This window comes from Lactuca serriola, chromosome 9 (genome assembly GCF_051521515.1).
Source record: "Lactuca serriola cultivar US96UC23 chromosome 9, Lser_US96UC23_V15, whole genome shotgun sequence".
Lineage (NCBI taxonomy): Eukaryota > Viridiplantae > Streptophyta > Magnoliopsida > Asterales > Asteraceae > Lactuca > Lactuca serriola.
Window position 1 is genome coordinate 179,339,123 of NC_136416.1, and position 22,027 is coordinate 179,361,149.

General features: G+C 30.5%; 1 protein-coding gene across 6 annotated transcripts; it reads left to right on the top strand.

Moving 5' to 3' along the window:
- Nucleotides 1–1,938: 1,938 nt before the first annotated feature.
- On the top strand, nucleotides 1,939–21,249 carry TPS1 (trehalose-6-phosphate synthase). Of its 6 annotated transcripts, none has more exons than XM_079021362.1 (18): nucleotides 1,939–2,294; nucleotides 14,033–14,435; nucleotides 14,543–14,640; nucleotides 15,061–15,449; nucleotides 15,708–15,822; nucleotides 15,941–16,042; nucleotides 16,134–16,284; nucleotides 16,356–16,444; nucleotides 16,911–16,959; nucleotides 17,067–17,167; nucleotides 17,280–17,467; nucleotides 18,127–18,244; nucleotides 18,369–18,548; nucleotides 18,639–18,761; nucleotides 19,362–19,449; nucleotides 19,551–19,681; nucleotides 20,298–20,396; nucleotides 20,523–21,249. In XM_079021362.1, the coding sequence occupies exons 2-18, from the start codon at nucleotides 14,099–14,101 to the stop codon at nucleotides 20,916–20,918; spliced, it is 2,754 nt and encodes a 917-aa protein (XP_078877488.1). In that variant the 5' UTR covers nucleotides 1,939–2,294; nucleotides 14,033–14,098; the 3' UTR covers nucleotides 20,919–21,249. The 6 variants fall into 6 exon arrangements, 5 of the variants coding, with proteins under 5 accessions (XP_078877488.1, XP_078877490.1, XP_078877492.1 ...); XM_079021364.1 differs by having other exon boundaries at nucleotides 14,036–14,435; XM_079021366.1 differs by having other exon boundaries at nucleotides 14,054–14,435.
- The last annotated feature ends 778 nt before the right edge of the window (nucleotides 21,250–22,027 follow it).

The window sequence follows — 22,027 nt, forward strand, 5'->3', positions numbered from 1 at the left end:
AGCAACATTCAAGCAGTCAGTCTAACAAGCAATTCTATCACATCCACTTTATACTAGTATTTGCTACATCTTTCCTAGACCAGTAGGAATCACCCTCACCCTGCTACACTAAATCACATGGATTCTCCACCTGTCCTGACATGTTGTCTCTTGAATGCACATTCGTATACATTGTAAAACTAGATAGTCATTCGAATAAAAGATTCCACAGTAGAACGGTTGGACTCAAACGAGAGTTGTGCACCAAGCTAAATAAGGCATTCTATGTCTACCTAGCTCCTATTACATACAACCTAAAACATTCACTTAACAACCTATCATTACTAGCACAAACTCCAAACAACACATAACATGCATACAACATATCATGTAAACATATCAGGATATCTAGCATACATACACCTTATGTCCTAGAAAGCAGTAAATCATATCAAACCATTTAACCTTTTCAGATGGCTTCGACTGACTGTACACACTGCGTCCTCAACTTTGTTTTAAATTATTTATTTATTTATTTATTTTACAAAACCTATCTTTCAAAATAATTCTCGAGCTGCTAACTTGAGTTCAAAACTCCCCGAAGTGAGGTTGATTCTCTCAACTGTGTTCTGATACCAATTTGTAATGTCTCAAAATTTGCAATAACTTTCAACTTTTTAAAACTATATAAGTATAATCAAAATCGTATCTTTTATTCAAAAAAAGTTTCAAAATGCTCCTTTTTGACCCCTCACATAAAAATCTTTAGATTTTGCTAATTTATTATTTTTAATTAGTTACTATTACATTTCTTATATTATTATTATTATTATTATTATTATTATTATTATTATTATTATTAATCATATTTATTCATTTGAATTTATACCTATATTCTTTCATTAAATAATTAAATAGAAAACGAGGCGTTACATCGAACTCTTGAGATCAAATCAACTAAGGCATTGTTTGGTTCGTAGAATGTTTCTAAAGGAATTGAAATTTGAATTGGAAAATGAATATGTCAGTGGTAAGTGGTGATGGTGGCGGTAGTGACGGCGATTGCAATGGTGGTGGCGAAGGTGGTGAAGTTGGTGGTGGGTGGTGGTGGACGATGGTGATAGAAGTTATGTTGTGAAATAAAATAAGGATAATAAGATAAAATGTCACTTTCTTTCATAGTAGGAAATTAATTTCATCATCTTTTTGAAGGAAAGTGTTTTCCCCTATTTGATGAAAAAAATTCATTTAGGATTCTAATTCTATCAAACAAAGTTGAATCAAACACTCTACTCTGGTGAAATTGGATTCTTTTCGGCCAAATTTCATTCCATTCTTGTGAACCAAATACACCCTGATGCAAGTGTGCCCTCCGCACTATCCGAACTCGTGATATAGCCGAACATTGTTCAACACATATCGAATTAATTTTGATCTCACTAAAAAGTTCAATGACACTAAAATCACCTACATAAACTACAATTGCTTTGAATCAACAAAAATATTAGCAAAACTTATTATATCCGGTCATGTTTTGTTATTTATTAAAAAAGACTTGCAAAATTCTTGATAATTAAATTAAACAAAAAAAAAATACAACTAAATTTTGTAATTTACCCTAAACTTTTTGCTCGTTTCGAAATTATTTTTTTTACTTTGGATCGGATTCAAGCTAATTCTTTTTATTAAAATTTTTGAATTAAAATATTTAAATCCAATAAGTAGGAACCATCAATGAAGCAAAATGTGATGTCAATTCAAAAGATCCTTAGGGAGTCGTTTTCAATTAAATATGGAAACAAGCGGCAATGGTGCGCACTACGTAAGTACGTAGGTGTCACAACATGCAACCATTCAATTTATTTTCCTTTCATAATTGAATAAAAAACAAAAGTCAGCATATCGTGCATTGACCTTTTGAAAGTAGTAGGAAAAAAGAATATCAGTACTCAAAAGGTACTAAAAAATTGTTGAGGCTAAAAAAACCAAAGGTTGAAGAACAAATTCCCTCCATACGATAAAGGCATCACAAGCACCAAAAAGAAAGTTTTTCACAAAAAGTCGATCCCATCCTTTCTCTTCCACCAGAAATTTCTGGATCAAGAACAAATGGAATTCAAACTAGAGGCGACCCTACTCCCTACACCTCTGTCGAATTTTGCTTTCATGATCCCTAAACTATGCTCTCCTGCATTCAATCACACACCTTCTTCTCCTACAAAACCCTTGATCTCTCCATCATTCACTACCGATTCGTTTTCGAACTATAACAACAAGGAGATTTCATATTTGAAGATTGTAGTATCGACTAAAAGGTTAGCTTTTTGTATATGTACTTTGAGTTAGTTATATGTATTTTGTTGTTGTATGTTTGGTTGTAATTGTGTTGATTTGGCATAGAATTACGAATGAAATAAATAAAGATTTCTTAAATGCGTGAGGTTTAGATTCATGTGTTGTCTACTGCTGACTATGAGATTTAGATCGAAATGTTTACAGAATTAAATACAGTTGCCGATTTTACGTTTTATTTAGAAACTTCATTTTGAATAAAAGGAAATATGATTATCCATTTATGTGTATAAGAGTGTGCCTAGTTATTCATTTTGCGACTTTTCGGTGAATTCACAACAAGGCTATGGTGAAATGAGGGTAACCAGGTTACCCTTTAAGATGTTTTAATTAAATTACTATTCTTTGACCTTAATGATGTTGTAAGGACATTATCATATGTATATTAAACCAAAAGTTTCAGTATTTGCCTTTCTTATTTTCACCATAATAGTTTTATAATAATATTAAACCAAAAGTTCATATTCTTATTTTCACCATAATACTTTTATAATAATATAAAACCAAAAGTTCTTATGAATAGTAAAGTATATGCCTTTATTTTTATTTATAACTTTAACAACTTAAGTCCTCAGAATTTAATATCACCATTTAACTCTCTCCCTAAGCTTTCATTATTTACAACTTTGGCCTACATTTTAAATTGTTTTACAAATTTAGTTAGTATATTTTTATGCTTTCATACTTTGACCATACATGTTTTTCATTTCATACTTTAGCTACAAAAATTCTTTTTTCTTTGACATATTTGGTTCCTATATTATAGTTTTGTGGTTTCATACATTGGCCATAAAACTTTTTTATTTCAGATTTTGACCATAAAAGTTTTGTTGATAGATTAGGTCCCTACACTTTCGTATGTTGACACTTCCCATCCCTACTTCCCCCGTGGAGAGCGGGAGCAGGCAAATTCTAGTTTTAAACTATAAGAGTGTGCCTAGTTATTCATTTCAACTCGAAGGACATTTTAAAACCTATTCATTGATCTTAATGATGTTTTAAATATTCACATAGAAGTTTAAGCACCTAGGAAAAAAAGTTTGGGACCAATTAAATCAATTTCAAAATTTTTATAGAGTACCAGTGATATTATCTCTATAGAGATGGTTCGAATGCAAAAAAAGAAAAATAGAGACGAAACTATCAATTTTGATCAACTACTAGAAGTCTAAAACAATTTCAATAATTTACTCGCTCATATGTTTAACAACCAAAATAAATAGTTATAAATGTGTTCATAAACTTAAAGTTTTTTAAATTTGAAAAACAAAAATAGAACAAATTCCCTCCATAGTATAGGGGCATCCTAAGCACCAAAAAAAGGTTTTTCACAAAAAAAAAAGGCATCTCATCCTTTCTCTTCCACTCAAAATTTTTGGATCGAGAACAACCCGCATAAATGAACTTTCATTTTCTTTCTTTTATGATTTTCAATATTCTTTATTTAAAAAATAAAGAATATCAACAACCTTTGCTTTTTCTTTAAATCTATATCTTTTATAAATATTGATGTTATTAAGAAGGGATAATGACTTGAAAGGGTAACAGACTTTCGATTTTGTTCACATTTAGTCATTAAACTTTTTTTCATTATCTATTTGCCGCTTAACTATTGAAACTGTTCACATTTTACCTTTATGTCCGGTAACAACCAGTCATAAGGGTAAAATCTGAACAATTTCAATAGTTCAGTGACAAATAGATAATGAAAAAGTTTAGTGATTAATGTGAACAGAGTTGTTCAATGACTAAATGTGAACAAATTTTCCTCTTGTATTATGGTTTAGCAAATTATGTATTTTTGTTAAATTTTAACAAAATTTGTTGATGAAAAAATCTATGAAATAGAAAAGAACAAAACCCCGAAAAATGTATAAAAAACAAAAAACGAAACCAATATTAATTTATAAGTTTTATATTATAAAACTATGCAATATTATATGTATAAAAATTATCCTAATATTATATGTATGAATTTTGTGTTATAAAATTATGCAACGCATAAATTGACATACATTAAACTATATACGCTGTTTATAAAAGAATACATACATACATTGATGCATTATATATGTTGTTATACTCCATGTATTGACATATATCATATTAGTATATTTACTATTAAAAAAGATATCGAAAATGAAAGTCAAGTTGTTTAGAATTTAAACATTTTTAATTTATCCGGACAATTGATTTATATTTGAGATTGTATTTTTTTAAAAAATTTGAATATTTAATGAAATTTATGATTATTTAACTACACATATAGAGTTAACTAAAATCGTTAACATGTTTTATAAAGTGTTGGCACAAACCACCCCATCCATATTACCTTTACAAAAATATTTTTTTTAACAAAAAATAGCTATATATTCAACAATTAAAACGGTGCTATGGGTGAGAATGATTTATTTTTTTGTTAAACCAAAAGCAGATTAGAAATTTTTATTTTTTATTTTGGAAAATACCAAACCATTGGTTTTTTATTTCGGTTTCGGTTTTTCATTTTTTTTAATGTATTTTTTGGGGTTTTGTTTTTTTATTTTATAGATTTCTTCATCAACAAATGTTGCTAGAATTTAACAAAAATAAATAATTTGCTAAAACATAATACAAAAGGAAGTTTGTTCACATTTAGTCATTGAACTTTTTTTTAGAGGGAAATGAACTTTCAACTTTGTTCACATTTAGTCACTAAATTTTTTTCATTCTTTAGTTGCCACTATCGGTCATAAGGGTAAAATATGAACAATTTCAATAGTTCAGTAACAAATAGATAATAAAAAAAAAATTGATGACTAAATATAAATAAAATGGAAAATTCGTTATCCTTTCAAGTCATTATCGTTATTAATAAGAAACACTACCATATTATCAATGATTTTGACAAGTATTTTCGTGTTTCCCTTATGAGGTTTCTATATGCTAATGCTAATGGTAGTGTCTGTTAAAATAATATAATAAAAATTGATGACACATGTGTCATGTGAATTTTTGTTTACATGCGAAAAGACCACGTGGTTGGTAACACAGAGTTCTTCACTTTTGGAGTGAAGGTAAACAAAGAAAAAAAAGTAACTTATTGATTTTATTCATGTTTTTAGATGAAAATTGAAAACCAAAGAAAGGAAATAATATATTCTTATAATTTGTTGCTTTTGACCATCATTATAGATTGTCGTAACATAATATATTAGTTTCCATTTTTTAGAGGAGGCTCTTTTACAAATTAGTATAGTTGCTTAGGGCATTCCCATTCAATATATTAAATTTGAATATAATATAGAAGAGTAGATTAAATTTGAATATAATATAAGAGAGAGAAAGAAAGTATGTGTATAGAGTTCAAATTCAATCTTATTGAAGGGTTGTATTTTATGATGAACTTGTTTTTTTTTTTAATATATAATTCCTAGTTAATTGCATCTAAACTACACCTTACATATAATGAATCTAATCGAGCATAGTATAATTTTGATAAGTAAAATTGTCGAACACAAGGGTAACTGTAGAGAACTAATATTAAAATATTTGATTATGGGTTACATTAAATAAATGAAAGCAATAAAAAGAGGGTTTTATTATAAAAAGCTCAATTAAATCAACAATTGAACTAACTAGATAAACTGATTAGAAACGAATCACTTTAGGTACTTAAGTTTAGATTGAATTACTTCTCAAAATCATGGTTAACTTCGATAATAGTGTAATGGATCTATTAGTTGGTTACCAAATTCTAATGTGACTAGTTATCTTGATCAAATTTCTTAGTACTAATAATTAATGAACAACTAACACAATGATCATACAATTAGTAAATACATAATTAATTTAATATATTTGGATTATGAATGATATGATCTAATGATTTCTCATCAATGGTCATGACAATCAATCAAAGCATAACATGGATATCTAAGCTCTCTAAACACTCAAAGTCACATATTAACATTACCTAATCCTAGGATTTGATCAATCTCTAGTCCTAACATTTTAATAATCATAAACTAATTAAGATTCAAGTTAATGTAATTAGACTGGTCCTCTTAAATACACAAAAGTCAACAATAGGCAATAAAAATCATAACTTTAAGATGATAGGTGATGATCAATCAAGCACAATTAATAACCAAATTAATAAAATACAAAATCATTGAAATCAACACATAAAATCGAGTTTTATCTACTCTAAACAAAAGCAACAGGTTTTAACACCTGAATTTATAAAGTAAAAACAGTAGGAATACAATTGGATTACTAATCGTGACCAGAAAAGCAAATCGAATGATTCCCGACATGAATCTACTCTCGAATCTTTCAGATCTTCGCTCCATATCAGCTTAACGGCCATCCGACCGCCTTTTAGACTCTCAAAACGGTTTCTCTGAGGTTTATAATCGTAGGGAACAAATTAGGGTTGAAGATATATCATTAGAGGTAATTCTCGACTCTATTTATAGCTTATAACTGGTCACCACGTCGTGGTTGACCGCCACTACGTTGTGGTCCTCATTGAAATCTCGTATCCTCCATGTCAGCCTGATGGTATCGAACATTCTAATCACCACGTCATGGTTGGATCACCATGTCATGGTGAGGGGGAATCAACATTTTCTCAAAACACGAAAGTGGTTCGAAATTGTGTCTACTTTTCAGAACATTTTAAATTCCACTAATTGGAGTTACGAGTTATGAGATATGGCCAAAACACTGACGAGCGGTCAAGTTGTCCAACAACATCCTTTTTGCGTCTTTTTAACTTCTTTCTCCTCTTTTTGCATTCCAGCTCTGATTTTAACTGTAGTTGAACATTTCAAATCATATTAAGTATCTTTTAGTTCTAAATAACATAAAAACGTATTATAAAATAGTAAGAAAACATCATAAATATATACATAAAATAGACGTTATCAAAGGGTTGAATAGAAATTTTAGCACAAATTTATGAGTTTTTTAAGAATTGAATTGAAAACACACATTATCTCCCCTATCTGGCATTGTATTCAGCCCTTATTGTGGATGCCCGTAGAATCATTACAAAGTATCGATAAATTAAGTTTGTTTTGCTTCATATTTCTATTATTATTTAAAAATTATGATCCATAATTTCTCCAATTATTTAAAAATCATTTTGGAAATGATCAAATATTTTTATTAAACTATTTGCTAGATTTATATTATAGATAAAATTTCACGATTAGTCCCTATAGTTTACAAAAAGCCATACATCTACTCTTTATCCTTTTATTTATCTGGATGGGCTTAGTGCTAGATTATATACTATATTATAGACAAATTTTCACGTGGTTTTCATGTGATGATTTTGGTTCTTGGTGATGGAATTCTTGCCTACTATCTCCCTTTTTAACCCTTAAAATATTCTATCATTTGAGAGGTACAACCCATTTAAATTCATATGTTTCTCTAGATTTTACATTTTATGTGGCTTTGCAATAGTTCGGAAATCTGGAAAGCCAAATCCAAGTTTTTGTAGGTCTAGACATTTTCCCTAACTTTTATGGGTATGAATAGTTTCCATAATTTTTTTTCTTTTGATTTTGATATCAATTGTAGTGTTGGAATCTAAAGATATACAGATGACCATAATTTACATTGGATTCTGACAACTGTATTGGAATCCAATATAAAGGACCTTGATGGAGATGCAGTCACCGATAAGAAAAAGGTGACCAAGAAAACTGAAAAATGAGGATGGTAGTTGGGGGTAGTGGGGCAAGGTTTATGATGATGCCTTTATAAAGTAATACTAATACAAAATTATAAATAAGTTTAAGGAAAAAGTAAAAGATAATAAAAATATATAAAAATCATTTTACATCTGTTATGGACCAACCATACAAGAAATTCAAATATCATGGGGCATCTACACAAAAAAATAGACATTAAACCTAAGACTTTTGTAAACAAGAACCAATCATAGAATTTTTTTTATATATATTATATTTTTAGGTAAAATATCATTAAATGGTCAAACACTTTATTTGCTCTTTAAGAAACTAAACTTCTTATTGTATTTAATTTACCAACAATTTTTTTCTTTTATTATACCATCAACTTTGTCTTTTACTCGGGATAATTCGTTATGTGCCTACGTGGATGCTTCATCCCCTTATGTCCACATAGTCAATAATACAATACAATAAAATAAAGTTTGTTGGTTAACGAGATACAATTGAAACTTTAGTGACTCAAAGAGAAAATAAAGTATTATTCATTGTAATATTATGATATTTTCTATCTAAATAAACAATTGACCATAAAAATATTACTTCCTCCGTCCCAAATTGATGGTCCACTTTTGACTTTTGAAGTATTTTTTCTTCAACTTTGACCTTAAATATTTTTATTTGTATTATATATTACTTGATAAAACTTATAAGAATGAAAAACACTTAAAATACAATTCATTCATATATTTTGCATTAAGTATTATCTATCAACAACAAAAATAATTAAGGTCAAAATTGAAGAAAAAAGACTTCAAAAGTCAAAAATGGACTATCAATTTGAGACGGAGATAGTACATCTTTATCATAAAAAGACTTTACCAGCTTGAAACTGAAAAAAAAAATAAAAAAATAAATGAACAATCATATCCACGCATATGTACACATCATACAAACTTATAACCTTTAGATTATCATGAAGTTTTACTAATTTGAATATCTTATTGAGTTAACTTTGGTATTGTGGATATTAAAGTTAGTGATAGATATTTAGGAGAAATTAGGACTTTAATATAAAAAATATTGTATGACAAGTTAGTGATGCAAGAATGATAAAGGGTATGTCATGCACCATACCATGAACAACTTAAGAGACATTGCTGGCACCCAAAATTTTAAGAATATTGGCAAACTGATGAGGTTTGTGAGGGGAGAAATAGTGCGAAAACAGGCATTATTGAGCAAATTTATTGCATACAAGCTTACACATACACACACATAGAGAGAGAGAGAGAGAGGTTCATAAAACAGAGATCTTGATATTCAATCTCAACCATATATTTCACATCTACCGCTCTAACCCTCCGGCGTACCAGCACGACATACCTGTTATAATCATAAATGATTATATCGCGCCGCCCGTTCATTTCTCCACCGCCACCATCCCATCACCACAACTGACACCGCCACTACCACTACCACCACCTCTAATACCAACCGACCCCATCATTGTCACTCCGTCACTTATACCACTGCCACCTTTGTCACCACCACCTCTTCTGCCATCAACTATCATAATCATATATGATTACTCAATCAGTGAACAAACATATATGTATACTCATTTAAGATTAGGCATATACGTACAAATATGTATAACCATATATGATTATACCTCTCTGTCGTATAATCATTTATGATTAGGCATACCTTGCTGTTGCCGGTACCGATGAGAGAGAGGGGGCAACCCTTCATCGTACGATGTTTCGCCTCACCTTCACCGCACCGATAGTGTAGTGTTCGCCACTGTGGTAAAAACACCACCATACCCCACTGCAGTATGTGAGCGAGGTAATCCTTCCAAACTTACGGGGATAATACTTTCCTTGCCTACGTGGAGTCCATGTCATCGGTTTATATCCAAGTAATCAAGGAATAATAATGTCAAAAAAAAAAAAACAAAAATTATGGTCAGTTAGATACAATTAAAACTTTATTGGTTTACATAACAAAAAAATGTATTAATTGCCATTTTATGTCATTTTCCATTTCGACAAAAACAGTTGGCCATAAAAAAAGATTACATCTTTATCATAAAAAAAAGTTTTATAAGTTTGAGGCTAACATAAGATTCAAAAAGAATCTAACAAACACGTGTATACACATATGTATACAACATACGCATAACTTTTAGTTTGTTTTTTAATAAAATTTGGTATTATGGAGATCGAAGTTATTATGATTATCAATGTTACTAACAGATACTTATGAGAAAACAAGACTGTATACTTGTTTGTATAAGTTTCATATTAACGGGGCATCAATATTGTGAGTATCGAAGTCAGTGATATTAAAGACGATATACTTCCATTTTTTTATTGAACGACAATCTAATCTACTCTGAATTTTATATAAGTCTCTAATTAGACTTGAATTTTTAACCTTAAAGAGAAAAGACAATATTTAATATTAAAAGATTAAAATTGATGGTATGATAAAACCAAAAAATGATGCTTGATGATTAATTAGATACAATTAAAAATTTAATAACCAAAACAACAAATAAATTATCATTGATGATTATTTTAGATATTTTCCTTATTTTTCAAGATAGAAGGACTAATGTTTTTAAACTTCTTGAAAATATACATTTTTGCAAAATATATTTACTTGCGTCAAAAGAGACCAACAAATAAAAAGGGTTCAAAAAAGTTAGGAACAAAAGGATCAAAAAAAGAGCGAAAAAGATTTGGTTGTCGTAATCGAAAAGATATTACAAAGTGTATTCCGTATGTGTGTAAATTCATTTTATTATTCGTATAAAGTGAAAACGAATAAAAAAAACACTTTCTCGAAGAAATTTATAGTTTTTAGTTACTATATATATAATAATTTTAAACTTATTTATCAAAAGCATGTTTTTATAAATATTAAGAAGAACAATTCCAAATCGCATTCAAGTTTTTGAAAGCTTTGCCTTCTACCTACAATTCTTTTGGAATGTGTTAACGACCCAGAAAGATAACGAACTTTGGTCTTTCTCCATATGTAGGTAACCATGTTTTTTCGTACACTTTTGACAATTGAACTTGTTTGATCTGTTCAAAATATGGTAATATGATCGGTAATTACAGTAATATTACCCTATTGTAAACAGGTCAAACAAGTTCGATAGTCAAATGTGTACGAAAATAACATGATTACCTAAATGTGGACAAAGACCAAAGTTCGTTACCTTTCTAGATCATTAACCATTTTGGAATAGATGCAGCGTGTGTATCTATTGTAGTACAAAGCTAAAATAATATGTATCAAAATTTGGATTAATATTTTCATTTGAACATATATTGTTCGTGAACGTTGTTTGTTACTTTGTAATGTAGTATGCTTATTATGATGGTAACTAATTTTTTCCTCTTCATCTCAAGCAATTAATCTGACGTGATATATACAGTAAAGTCCCAATATTTTCATCGATTTGATAAGAAAGTCCTAAACTTTATTTTTTTGACAGTAAAGTCCAAATTACCGGCAGTTTTTGACACATTTACCTTTTTTCTCGGTTAGCCGGTAATTAGGACTTTTTGTCAACAAAATAAAGTTTAGGACTTTCTTGTCAAATCGTCAATTAGGACTTTACTATATATATAAAAAAAGTTAAAACTTTTTTATCAAATCGTTGAAAATATTGGGACTTTAGTGTATATATAATTTTTTTGGTTAGAAATTTAATGGTATGATACTCTTTAAACATAAGAGTTATTGAAATCTTCTCTAATCAGCTAGATCCTATTGAAATCCTTTACGTTTGCTTCTTGTTAAATCGTTTTTTTAATCTCAACAAACCGACATTGAAAAAAATTGAGATAATCAAGAAAGAAAGAAAGAACCAGGGTTGTGTTGGCCTTTTGCAGTCTAAAAATGGAGAAATTAGAAACCTAAAAAAACGAAATTGTCTTGGCTTTATACAAACACAAACAACACATGCCTAGTCAAAATGGTGTGAATGTGGAGAAGGGAAAGAAGGGCAATTTCGTTTTTTTCGGTTTCTTATTTCTCCATTTTTGGGGCTGCAAAAAGTCAACACAACCCTTGTTCTTTCTTTCTTGATTATCTCAATTTTTTTCAATGTCGGTTTGTTGAGATTAAAAAAATGATTTATCAAGAAGCAAACGTTAAGGATTTCAATAGGATCTAGCAGATTAATGAAGGTTTCAATAACTCTTATGCTTAAAGAGTATCATACCATTAAACTTTTAACCAAAAAAAATTATATATACACTAAAGTCCCAATATTTTCAACGATTTGACAAAAAAGTCCTAAAATTTATTTTTTTGACAGTAAAGTCCTAAATGGCGATTTGACAAGAAAGTCCAAAACTTTATTTTTTTGACAAAAAATTCCAAATTACCGTCTAACCGGGAAAAAAATGGTAAAAGTGTCAAAAACTGTCAGTAATTTGGACTTTACTGTCAAAAAAATAAAATTAAAACTTTCTTATCAAATCGATGAAAATATTGGGACTTTACTGTATATATCCCTTAATCTGACCATTTATTTCTTTAATATTGTTTTGGTATAAAAAATTATAGGATTCAAAATATCTTTTGATAAGTAAATTCAAATTATAATTGTTAGTAAAAATACACATTTCTTTCGAATTACCATCATTTCATACAAAATTCAAAACTTTCATAGGGTTAAAAGTAAATGCCAAAAGCTTAATTTTATTTTAACGATTAATCAAAAAAGAAGTATTCTTTTTTGGGTTTTTCCTTGGAATGTCTATTTTATCATAATGTTGATTGCAACATGCCTAATTAAAAGCAACATAAATCTTTACTTTTTTTCATTATTCAAAAAATAGAAAAACGTAACATAACTTATTTACTTTCCTTGCCTACCGGAACCTAATCATGCACCTTTTTGAAAAGTATTTCTAGACTTTCATGTGAAAAACAACAAAAAAGGTATTGAAAGGGATTATAGGAAAAACAAACCAAAATTTAGGTAAAATAATATGATAAATGACTTACTTTTTACACTTGAAAATTCTCATTTCACCTTTGTCCTTCTTCTTGAAAATTCTCATTTCAACTTTAACTTTCTTCTATTTTCTTTCATATTACTAGATTTCAAAAATTGTTTGTTAGTTATTGAATAAGATCTAGTTGTTGAGTCAATTTTGATCAAATCAAACCATAACATAATCTTTTTCAAACTCAATAAAAAACCATATCAAAAAACCAATTCAAATTATGATATCAAGGATATTAGACTCAACTTATACAAACCCCTTATTATTTAAACAAAATCAATTTTCAATTTAAATTAATATAATAATAATGAATTAATAAATACAATCCCGATCATCACCAATCATCGATGTTTTTTTACTTGCATGGCTGTGAGACATAGACCTTGTAAAGCTTACACGAGTTTCCATCTGTTCCCTCTTCTTTCTCCCACTATGTCTATATTCTGCAACCCAAGCGCCTCCTCTCTATCTTTCTCTCTCTCTTAAACCCTCAATTCAACGGCGGGGATTCAAAATCTCCGGCGATCCGACGGCTGATTCACTCCAAGAAAATCATTCGATCTTGGTGAGTCGGTGTTTGATTTCTTGTTTCTTGAATCCATATCAACTGGGTTTTGTTTAATTTCTCGAAAAGCTCACTCTTTTACGATTTTTACCCAGTTTCGATATAACAAACTTGACATGCAATGCCTTTTTTTGTCAAAATAACCTTGAAACTAATTCGAGTCTATGGTAAATTAGGATGAATTAAAACGTGGGGTTTTGAAATCTTGGAGTAAAACAATACGACACAAGTGGTAGACCCCATAAATTATTTGTGGATCCCATTCGTTCTCCGTATTATCTCTTTCTTTTAAGCTATAATCCCCCTTTTTTGGGTCATCTTGTTTTCATTCTGTTTACTTACGATAATGAATCAATCCAATACAATTATTACGATCAGTGATTTAACTGTTTGTTACACTTATAATGTAGAAGAAGAAGAAGTAGTAGTAGAAGAAGAAGAAGAAGAAGGGGACATTTTCGAGTGGCGTTAAGGTTATGCCTGGGAATAAGTACAACGGAAACTCATCTATTCCAACAAGTCGTATAGAGAGGCTTTTGAGAGAAAGAGAATTACGAAAGAATAGTAAAGCTTCTTATAGTAATGAAGCTAACAATGATGGAATTGGAATCGAGTATGGTGAGAATTTAGTTGAACAGTATCTAGAAGGTGCTTCTTCAGCTGCACGTGAAGGGTGGGAAAAGCCCGATGGAGGGTTGTTTACACAGCGGTTGTTGGTGGTTGCTAATAGACTGCCGGTTTCCGCCGTTAGAAGGGGGGAAGAGAGTTGGTCTTTAGAGGTTAGTGCTGGTGGCCTTGTTAGTGCTCTTCTTGGTAAGTTTTAAATCTTTTTTTTTTCTTTTTTTTTTTAATGGAATTGTGTGAAAAGATCAAAAGAATGAAACCTTTTAATCTGTTTTTTGTTTTGGTTGAATTGAAAGGGGTTAAGGAGGTTGAGGCGAAATGGATTGGATGGGCAGGTGTAAATGTCCCAGATGAACCTGGTCAAAGAGCTTTGACCAAAGCATTAGCTGAAAAGGTAGTTTTCTGTTTGTAGTTTTCTGTTTGTTACACAGTACATGACATGACTACTCAATATTTGTACAATAGATGATACTGTTTATGGCATGTGTTGATTTGTTACACATGACATGACATAACAGATGATACTGTTTTTGGCATGCATTTGTATGTTACACATGAGATGACATGTGTGATACTACATTGGACTAGGTTTAGGATATAGACTTGTTATTAGTCACTCTTATGTGCAAAAGACGTAAATGGCCTTCTGATCTTCATCATTGGAATTTGGAAATACCCTTTGTTCGTCCAATTCTAGCCTTAAGAAACTTGGTTTACACTCTTTGGTCATATGAGATTAAAAAGTTAAAATAAAGGGTATTGTTATTATTATTATTATTTGAGTATTACTTATGACAAATTATTTATGATGTAGAGATGCATACCGGTGTTTCTTGATGAAGAAGTAGTGCATCAATATTACAACGGTTATTGCAACAACATATTATGGCCACTTTTCCATTACCTTGGTCTTCCACAAGAAGATCGATTAGCCACAACAAGAAGTTTTCAATCCCAATTTGCAGCATACAAAAAAGCAAATCAAATGTTTGCAGATGTTGTAAACGAGCATTATGAAGAAGGTGATGTTGTTTGGTGCCATGATTATCATCTTATGTTTCTTCCAAAATGCCTTAAAGATCACAATAGCAACATGAAAGTCGGTTGGTTTCTTCATACTCCATTCCCGTCTTCTGAAATTCATAGGACATTGCCTTCTCGCTCTGAGCTTCTACGCGCGGTCCTTGCCGCCGATTTGGTTGGGTAATTTCGTAATTTTGTTCCTTACAATTCTATACTTTTGTAGTTTTGTCATGTCAGTCATCAGTCAGTCATCTAGCAGGCCACTGTGTATCTGATTTTGAGACAGTGTGGGCCAGCTCAGGGGTTGTTGGAAGAATGACAGTTATGTCTTGTCATTGTACCAAGAATCTTGCTTTATATTTCTTTATTGTGATTTAAAAGAAACTTTTTTCACATGTTGAGTATATTTTAATTTACTTGAATCTTTTTTTTTAATAGTTTTCATACGTATGATTATGCAAGACACTTTGTTAGTGCTTGTACTCGTATACTTGGACTTGAAGGAACACCTGAAGGAGTAGAGGATCAAGGGAGGCTCACTAGAGTTGCTGCGGTAATTTTAAAATTAATTATGTAAAATCTACTTGTGGGCCCCACTGTGTACCTGATTTACATCTGACATGATTATTTCTTTTCTTTTTTTTTGTCTGATTGAATTGGTGGAATTACAGTTTCCAATTGGAATAGATTCAGATCGATTTATTCGTGCACTTGAGAATCCTCAAGTACAAGAACATATTAAAGAATTAAAAGAGAGATTTTCTGGGAGAAAGGTAATGTTACTACTATTAAAAAACTAAATCTTTTAAATTTTTTTGGAATAATAAATCTAAATTCCTTATAAAAATTTGTTCTTTGTGGAAGGTTATGTTAGGAGTTGATAGGTTAGATATGATCAAAGGGATTCCTCAAAAGATTCTTGCATTTGAGAAGTTTCTAGAAGAAAATCAATATTGGCGCGATAAAGTGGTTTTATTACAGATTGCAGTTCCAACAAGAACAGATGTTCCTGAGTGTATGTTTCTAAAAAATATTGATATATTTTTTATATTTTTTAATTTCTTATAATTTTTATTTTTTTTGCAGATCAGAAACTCACAAGTCAAGTCCATGAAATTGTGGGCCGAATAAATGGAAGATTTGGGACTCTCACAACTGTTCCTATACACCATCTGGTTAGCTTTTTATTTTTTTATTCGGTAAATTTACAGGAAATAGCAACATATTTTACTCTTTTTACTAATATAGACAATTTACTTTTTTTTTTTTATGTTTTCTTTACACATAGTAGCAACATACTTACAATTCTTTACTCATAAAAGCAACATAATTAATACATTTCCTTACTGATTATAACAATATGTAACAAATAAAGTACAATGCTATTATTGGTATAAAAAAATAAAATACATTGCACATATTAGTATGTTGCTATTCTCTACAATTTTCCATTTTAATTAATTGGCTTTTCAAATTTCTTTTAGGACTAATCAACTTGATTTTTTTTTTCAACTTTTTAACCAATAAAAACACATAGAATTGAGAATAAGTTGACAGAATGTGCATCAAAGTTTTCATCTTTTTTTCTTATTAATGTTTGTTTTTTATCAAGTTTTGAACAGCTTTATGTTATGTTTTCAGGATCGATCTCTTGATTTTCAGGCTTTATGTGCACTATATGCTGTTACTGGTACTGATACTGATTCATTAAAATTAATGATTACACGAACTTACTTTATAATTTATTTTGTTTATTTATTTATTTATTTTATTTTTTTTACTTTTTTACATTGCCAGATATAGCAATTGTCACATCATTGAGGGATGGAATGAATCTTGTTAGTTATGAGTTTGTTGCATGCCAAGATGCTAAAAGAGGGGTGCTGATTTTAAGTGAGGTAAGTAACTATTGCCTATTGCTATCATAAATGTTTTCTAGAATGGATTTTATTTAATTAATATTTGTTATCAAAGATTTTATATAAAATTTCTTTTGGTGTACATATATAGTTTGCAGGTGCTGCACAATCCCTTGGTGCTGGGGCTATTCTTGTTAACCCTTGGAACATAACTGAAGTTGCAGCTTCAATTGGCCAAGCTTTGAATATGACACCTGAAGAAAGAGAGAAACGTCATCGCCATAATTTTTTACATGTCACAACTCATACAGCTCAAGAATGGGCTGAAACTTTTGTTAGGTATTTACTTAAATGCCCTTCTCTTTCCCCATCTGTGGGCCCCGTTTTGTTTTGTCATACAGGACAAAACAGAACAGAACATGACAGTCTTGTACTGTGTCTCTGACATGCATTGGACTCTGGGCCTAGGAGTATTGTGAATGAGACAAAAATTGCAACTTTTTGTCCTACCCAAAAAGGCGAAACAAAATAGGACAGGGATGCACTCTCGATCTCTCGTTTGTGTAAAAGACGTAAATGCCCTCCTCATTCTCATCATTGAAAATAGTTGTACAAGTCTAGTCTTGGTCTATCCAAGCTCTATCCCATGTAACAAATGCAGCCGAAGGCTGCATTTGTTACATGTGATTGGACTGGAGTAAACCAGACAAGCTTTCTAGGGCTATTTTTGATGATTAGGATGAGGAGGGCGTTCACGTCTTTTGCACAAACGACAGATCGAGAGTGAATCCATGTCCCATTTTGTTTCACCTTTTTGGATAGGACAAAAAGTTGCAATTTTTGTCTCATTCACAATAGTCCTGGGCCCAGAGTCCAATGCATGTCAGAGACACAGTACAAGATTGTCATGTTTTGTTCTGTTCTATCCTGTATAACAAAAAAGAGCTTAAAGTAACAAATTTATTATCCAGAGTTTAAGGTTTAATTTGTTATTGTAGCGAACTGAATGATACTGTAGTTGAAGCACAACAAAGAATAAGACAAGTTCCACCACTACTTCCGGTTGAAGAGGCGATCGAGTGCTATTTACAATCAAGTAACCGTTTGGTCATACTGGTATTGCCTCCAAATCTTTTTTTTTTTTTTTTTTTTTTTTTTTTAAATAAAAAAATCCAAACACTTGAATTATCTCATAACAATTTTTCTCATGTTCCACAATAATTAATATGAAAATCCACAGGGATTCAGTGCTACATTAACCGAACCAGTGGATACTCCTGATAGGCGTGGAGGTGATCAGATCAGAGAAATGGATCTAAAATTGCATCCTGAATTAAAAGAATCGCTAATAAAACTTTGCAATGATCAAAATACAACGGTTGTTGTCTTGAGTGGAAGCGATCGAACTGTATTGGATGAAGTAATATAATAAAAACCGAATTCATTTTTATGTTTCTGAACATGTTATTTTTTGACAACTCTGAGGTTTTTTTTCTCCTTAATTTTTCAGAACTTTGGTGAGTTCAACATGTGGTTGGCTGCTGAGAACGGAATGTTTCTGCGGTCTACTAGAGGAAGCTGGATGACAACAATGCCCGAACATTCAAATATGGAATGGGTCGACAGTGTCAAGGTTATTTTCGTCTTTTTAACATGAGTAAATTACATGAATAGTCCCTATGGTTTAGGGTAATTTGCGCGTTTGGTCCCTAACCTATTTTTTTAATTCGAAAGGTCCCTGCTGCTTGTTTTTGTTACGCGCTTGGTCCCTGTCTTACCTAAAAAGACTATTTTGCCCTTGATTTTTTGATTTATTTAAATAAACACACCTCAATCCCACTCCCTCATCTTACCTTACATACCTCGCCATTTTTCCCTATTTAAATAATAATCTTTTTAGGAAAGATAGGGGTCAAACGTGTAACAAAAACAAGTTGTAGGGACTAAACGCGTAACAAAAACAAACAGTAGGGACCTACCGAGTTAAAAAAATAAGTTAGGGACCAAGCGCGCAAATTTCCCCAAACCATAGGGACCATTCGTGTAATTTACTCTTTTAACATTTTCCTTCCTAGTGTCTCCTTTTGCTACATTAGGGTTATTTTTTTATGATAAGGGCATTCCCGTCTTTTTATGAGTTGTGGTCCCATTTCAATATATGCCAAACACAGTACAAAATCATCCTGTTCTGTCTTGTCCTGTCCTGACATTACTGTGTAATCTTTTATGGCAGCATGTGTTTGAGTATTTTACGGAACGAACACCTCGATCACATTTCGAGCTTCGTGAGACGTCACTGGTATGGAATTACAAATACGCAGGTATTTTTACGAAAATGCCCTTATCCAAGTTTTTAGATAAGCCTTCATTAGTATTGTGTTTTCTTTTGTTTTGCTCGTTGTCATGGCAATGGGAAATGCAGATGTTGAATTTGGGAGGCTTCAAGCACGTGACATGCTCCAACATCTGTGGACGGGCCCCATTTCTAATGCTTCCGTGGATGTTGTACAAGGTAGCCGCTCTGTAGAGGTCCGAGCAGCCGGCGTAACTAAGGTTGACTTTTTGACTTTTTGACTTTTTTTTGGTGATTGTGTGATTACAATAGCAAATGTACATAATATAAAATTATTTAGTAGATTTTTCAAAGTACAAATATAAAAGGGAAAGTAGAATGCTATAATTTAGTGGATTGTTTGAGTTACATTGTTATAATGAGAAAAAAGTTGAATGTATATTGTTGTAATAAGAAAAAAATATTGAATGTGTAATGATGTAATCAAAAGAAATGAAAGCAATATGTTTTAAGCAAAAAATGATAGTAAAGTACAATGCTATAATTAGGTAGATTTTTCAAAGTACATTGTTTTAATTACAAAAAAAAAGTTAATGAATAATGTTGTAAATTGTAATAGAAAGAAATGAACATAAGACGGTATAATAAACAAATAAATGAAAGTAAAATCCTATGCTATAATAAATTAGTTTTTTCAAAATACATTGTTATAATAATAAAAAAAAACACATAACTATAATGTTGTAATAGAAAGAAATGAAAGTAAAGTATAATGCTATGATTAGGTTATAATAAAAGTACGTTGCTATTTCCTATATTTAGCCCTTTATATAATTGGATATTATTCTAATCCATTGGATCAATCTTCTTTTACAGGGTATCACAATTGTTCGTATATTAGGGGAGATTGTTCATAGCAAATCCATTTCATCCCCAATTGATTATGTCCTATGCATTGGCCATTTTCTTGGAAAGGTATATATATACCCAATTCTTTAAAAAAATCTACCCAATTGCAACATTCCACTTTACAAAGTATAATGTTATCATAAGAAGAAATGAAAAAGCAAACAAATTGTAATTTTTTTTGTATCTTTGTAGGATGAAGATATATACACCTTTTTTGAGCCAGAGTTACCCTCTAATAGCATCGGTATTCCTCGACCGAAGCAAAGTGATGCTACAAAGCCTCAGGGAAAAAGCGGGTCATCAAAATCTTCTCAAAAACAGAGTCACCAACACCAACGAGCTCCGGATAATAAGCGGATGAATAATAATAATAATAATAATAATAATAATAGAAATCATCATGTGTTAGAGAATGGTGGGAAACGATCGTCCGCAACGCCGGACAAGGTATCGTGGAATGTTCTTGATCTAAAAGCGGATAATTATTTCTCGTGTTCCGTGGGAAGGACACATACAAATGCTCGGTATTTGCTTCCAACATCGGATGATGTGGTGTCGTTTCTTAAGGATCTTGCTCAAGCTACTTGAATATTATTATTTATAGGAGGTTAGTTTTGGTATCTTATTGTTATAGAGTTAGTTCTCTCTATTAAAAAAAAAAGAAAAAAAGAAAAAAAAAAAAAGAAAAAGAAAAGAAAAGAAATCCAATTGGGTCAACAACTTTGTGTCATGAGCATATGTTAGACGTGAATTAGATGCATTTGGGTCAGTGCACACAAGTAGCTCACTCCACCTTAAAATAAAAGCTCTTGTACTTTGGTTGTTCGATTCGTATTTTTGATTTTTCTTGCAAATGTAACAAACTATGCTAATAAAGGGGGTTTATTATTTGAAAGGAAAGTATAATTTCCTTCTATGATTGACATGTGTAATGTACTTTTTTTTTTCTATTTTTTTTTTCGCATCCTTTTATTTTGATACTACTTGTCATGATTTGGTGAGTAGGAGGATATTGTATCTTTTTTATTCAAATATTAATGCGTTTGAACAATGTGACATAAATATTCGTTGATTTTGAAAAAAAAAATGTTATTTTTTATGATGTGCATATGTGGACAACACTATATGCATATATACATATAACAAAAAGAAATCATCTTTTATGATAATTTCTACATTCTTGCTTATATATGTTTGTCTAGATGCATTAAGTTATTTTCTTGAAAAGGTTATCAAGAAAAAAAGTTCTTAAGAAACTATGAGTTCTTAAAACTAATTGATTTTTTTTGTGAAATTTAGTATTATTTATCTATAGTTTTATGTACCAATTACTATTTGATCAATATAAAAAATAAGTTTCCCCACTTTCTACTACAACTTCTTGATATCACATAGTTAAACACATAAAAAACGATATATAAACATCTTAACACTTTCAAATTATGAAAACATATTTGATTTGTTTTTATGGGACATGTATTCGATAATGATCATACTATTGCAAAATAGCAAACTTGTTTTTGAATGGTTCCACCACAAAAAACTTAAAACAGTTCGTAATGTCGTAATCAATACCTTATTTGAAGTTTTTACGAAGGTTTTTACCATCAAAATAACAATTTCTCAAATCAAGAACCATTACTAAATTGAGATTATTTTGTTTAAAGTATAAAAAAGATTATCATTTTCTTAAAATA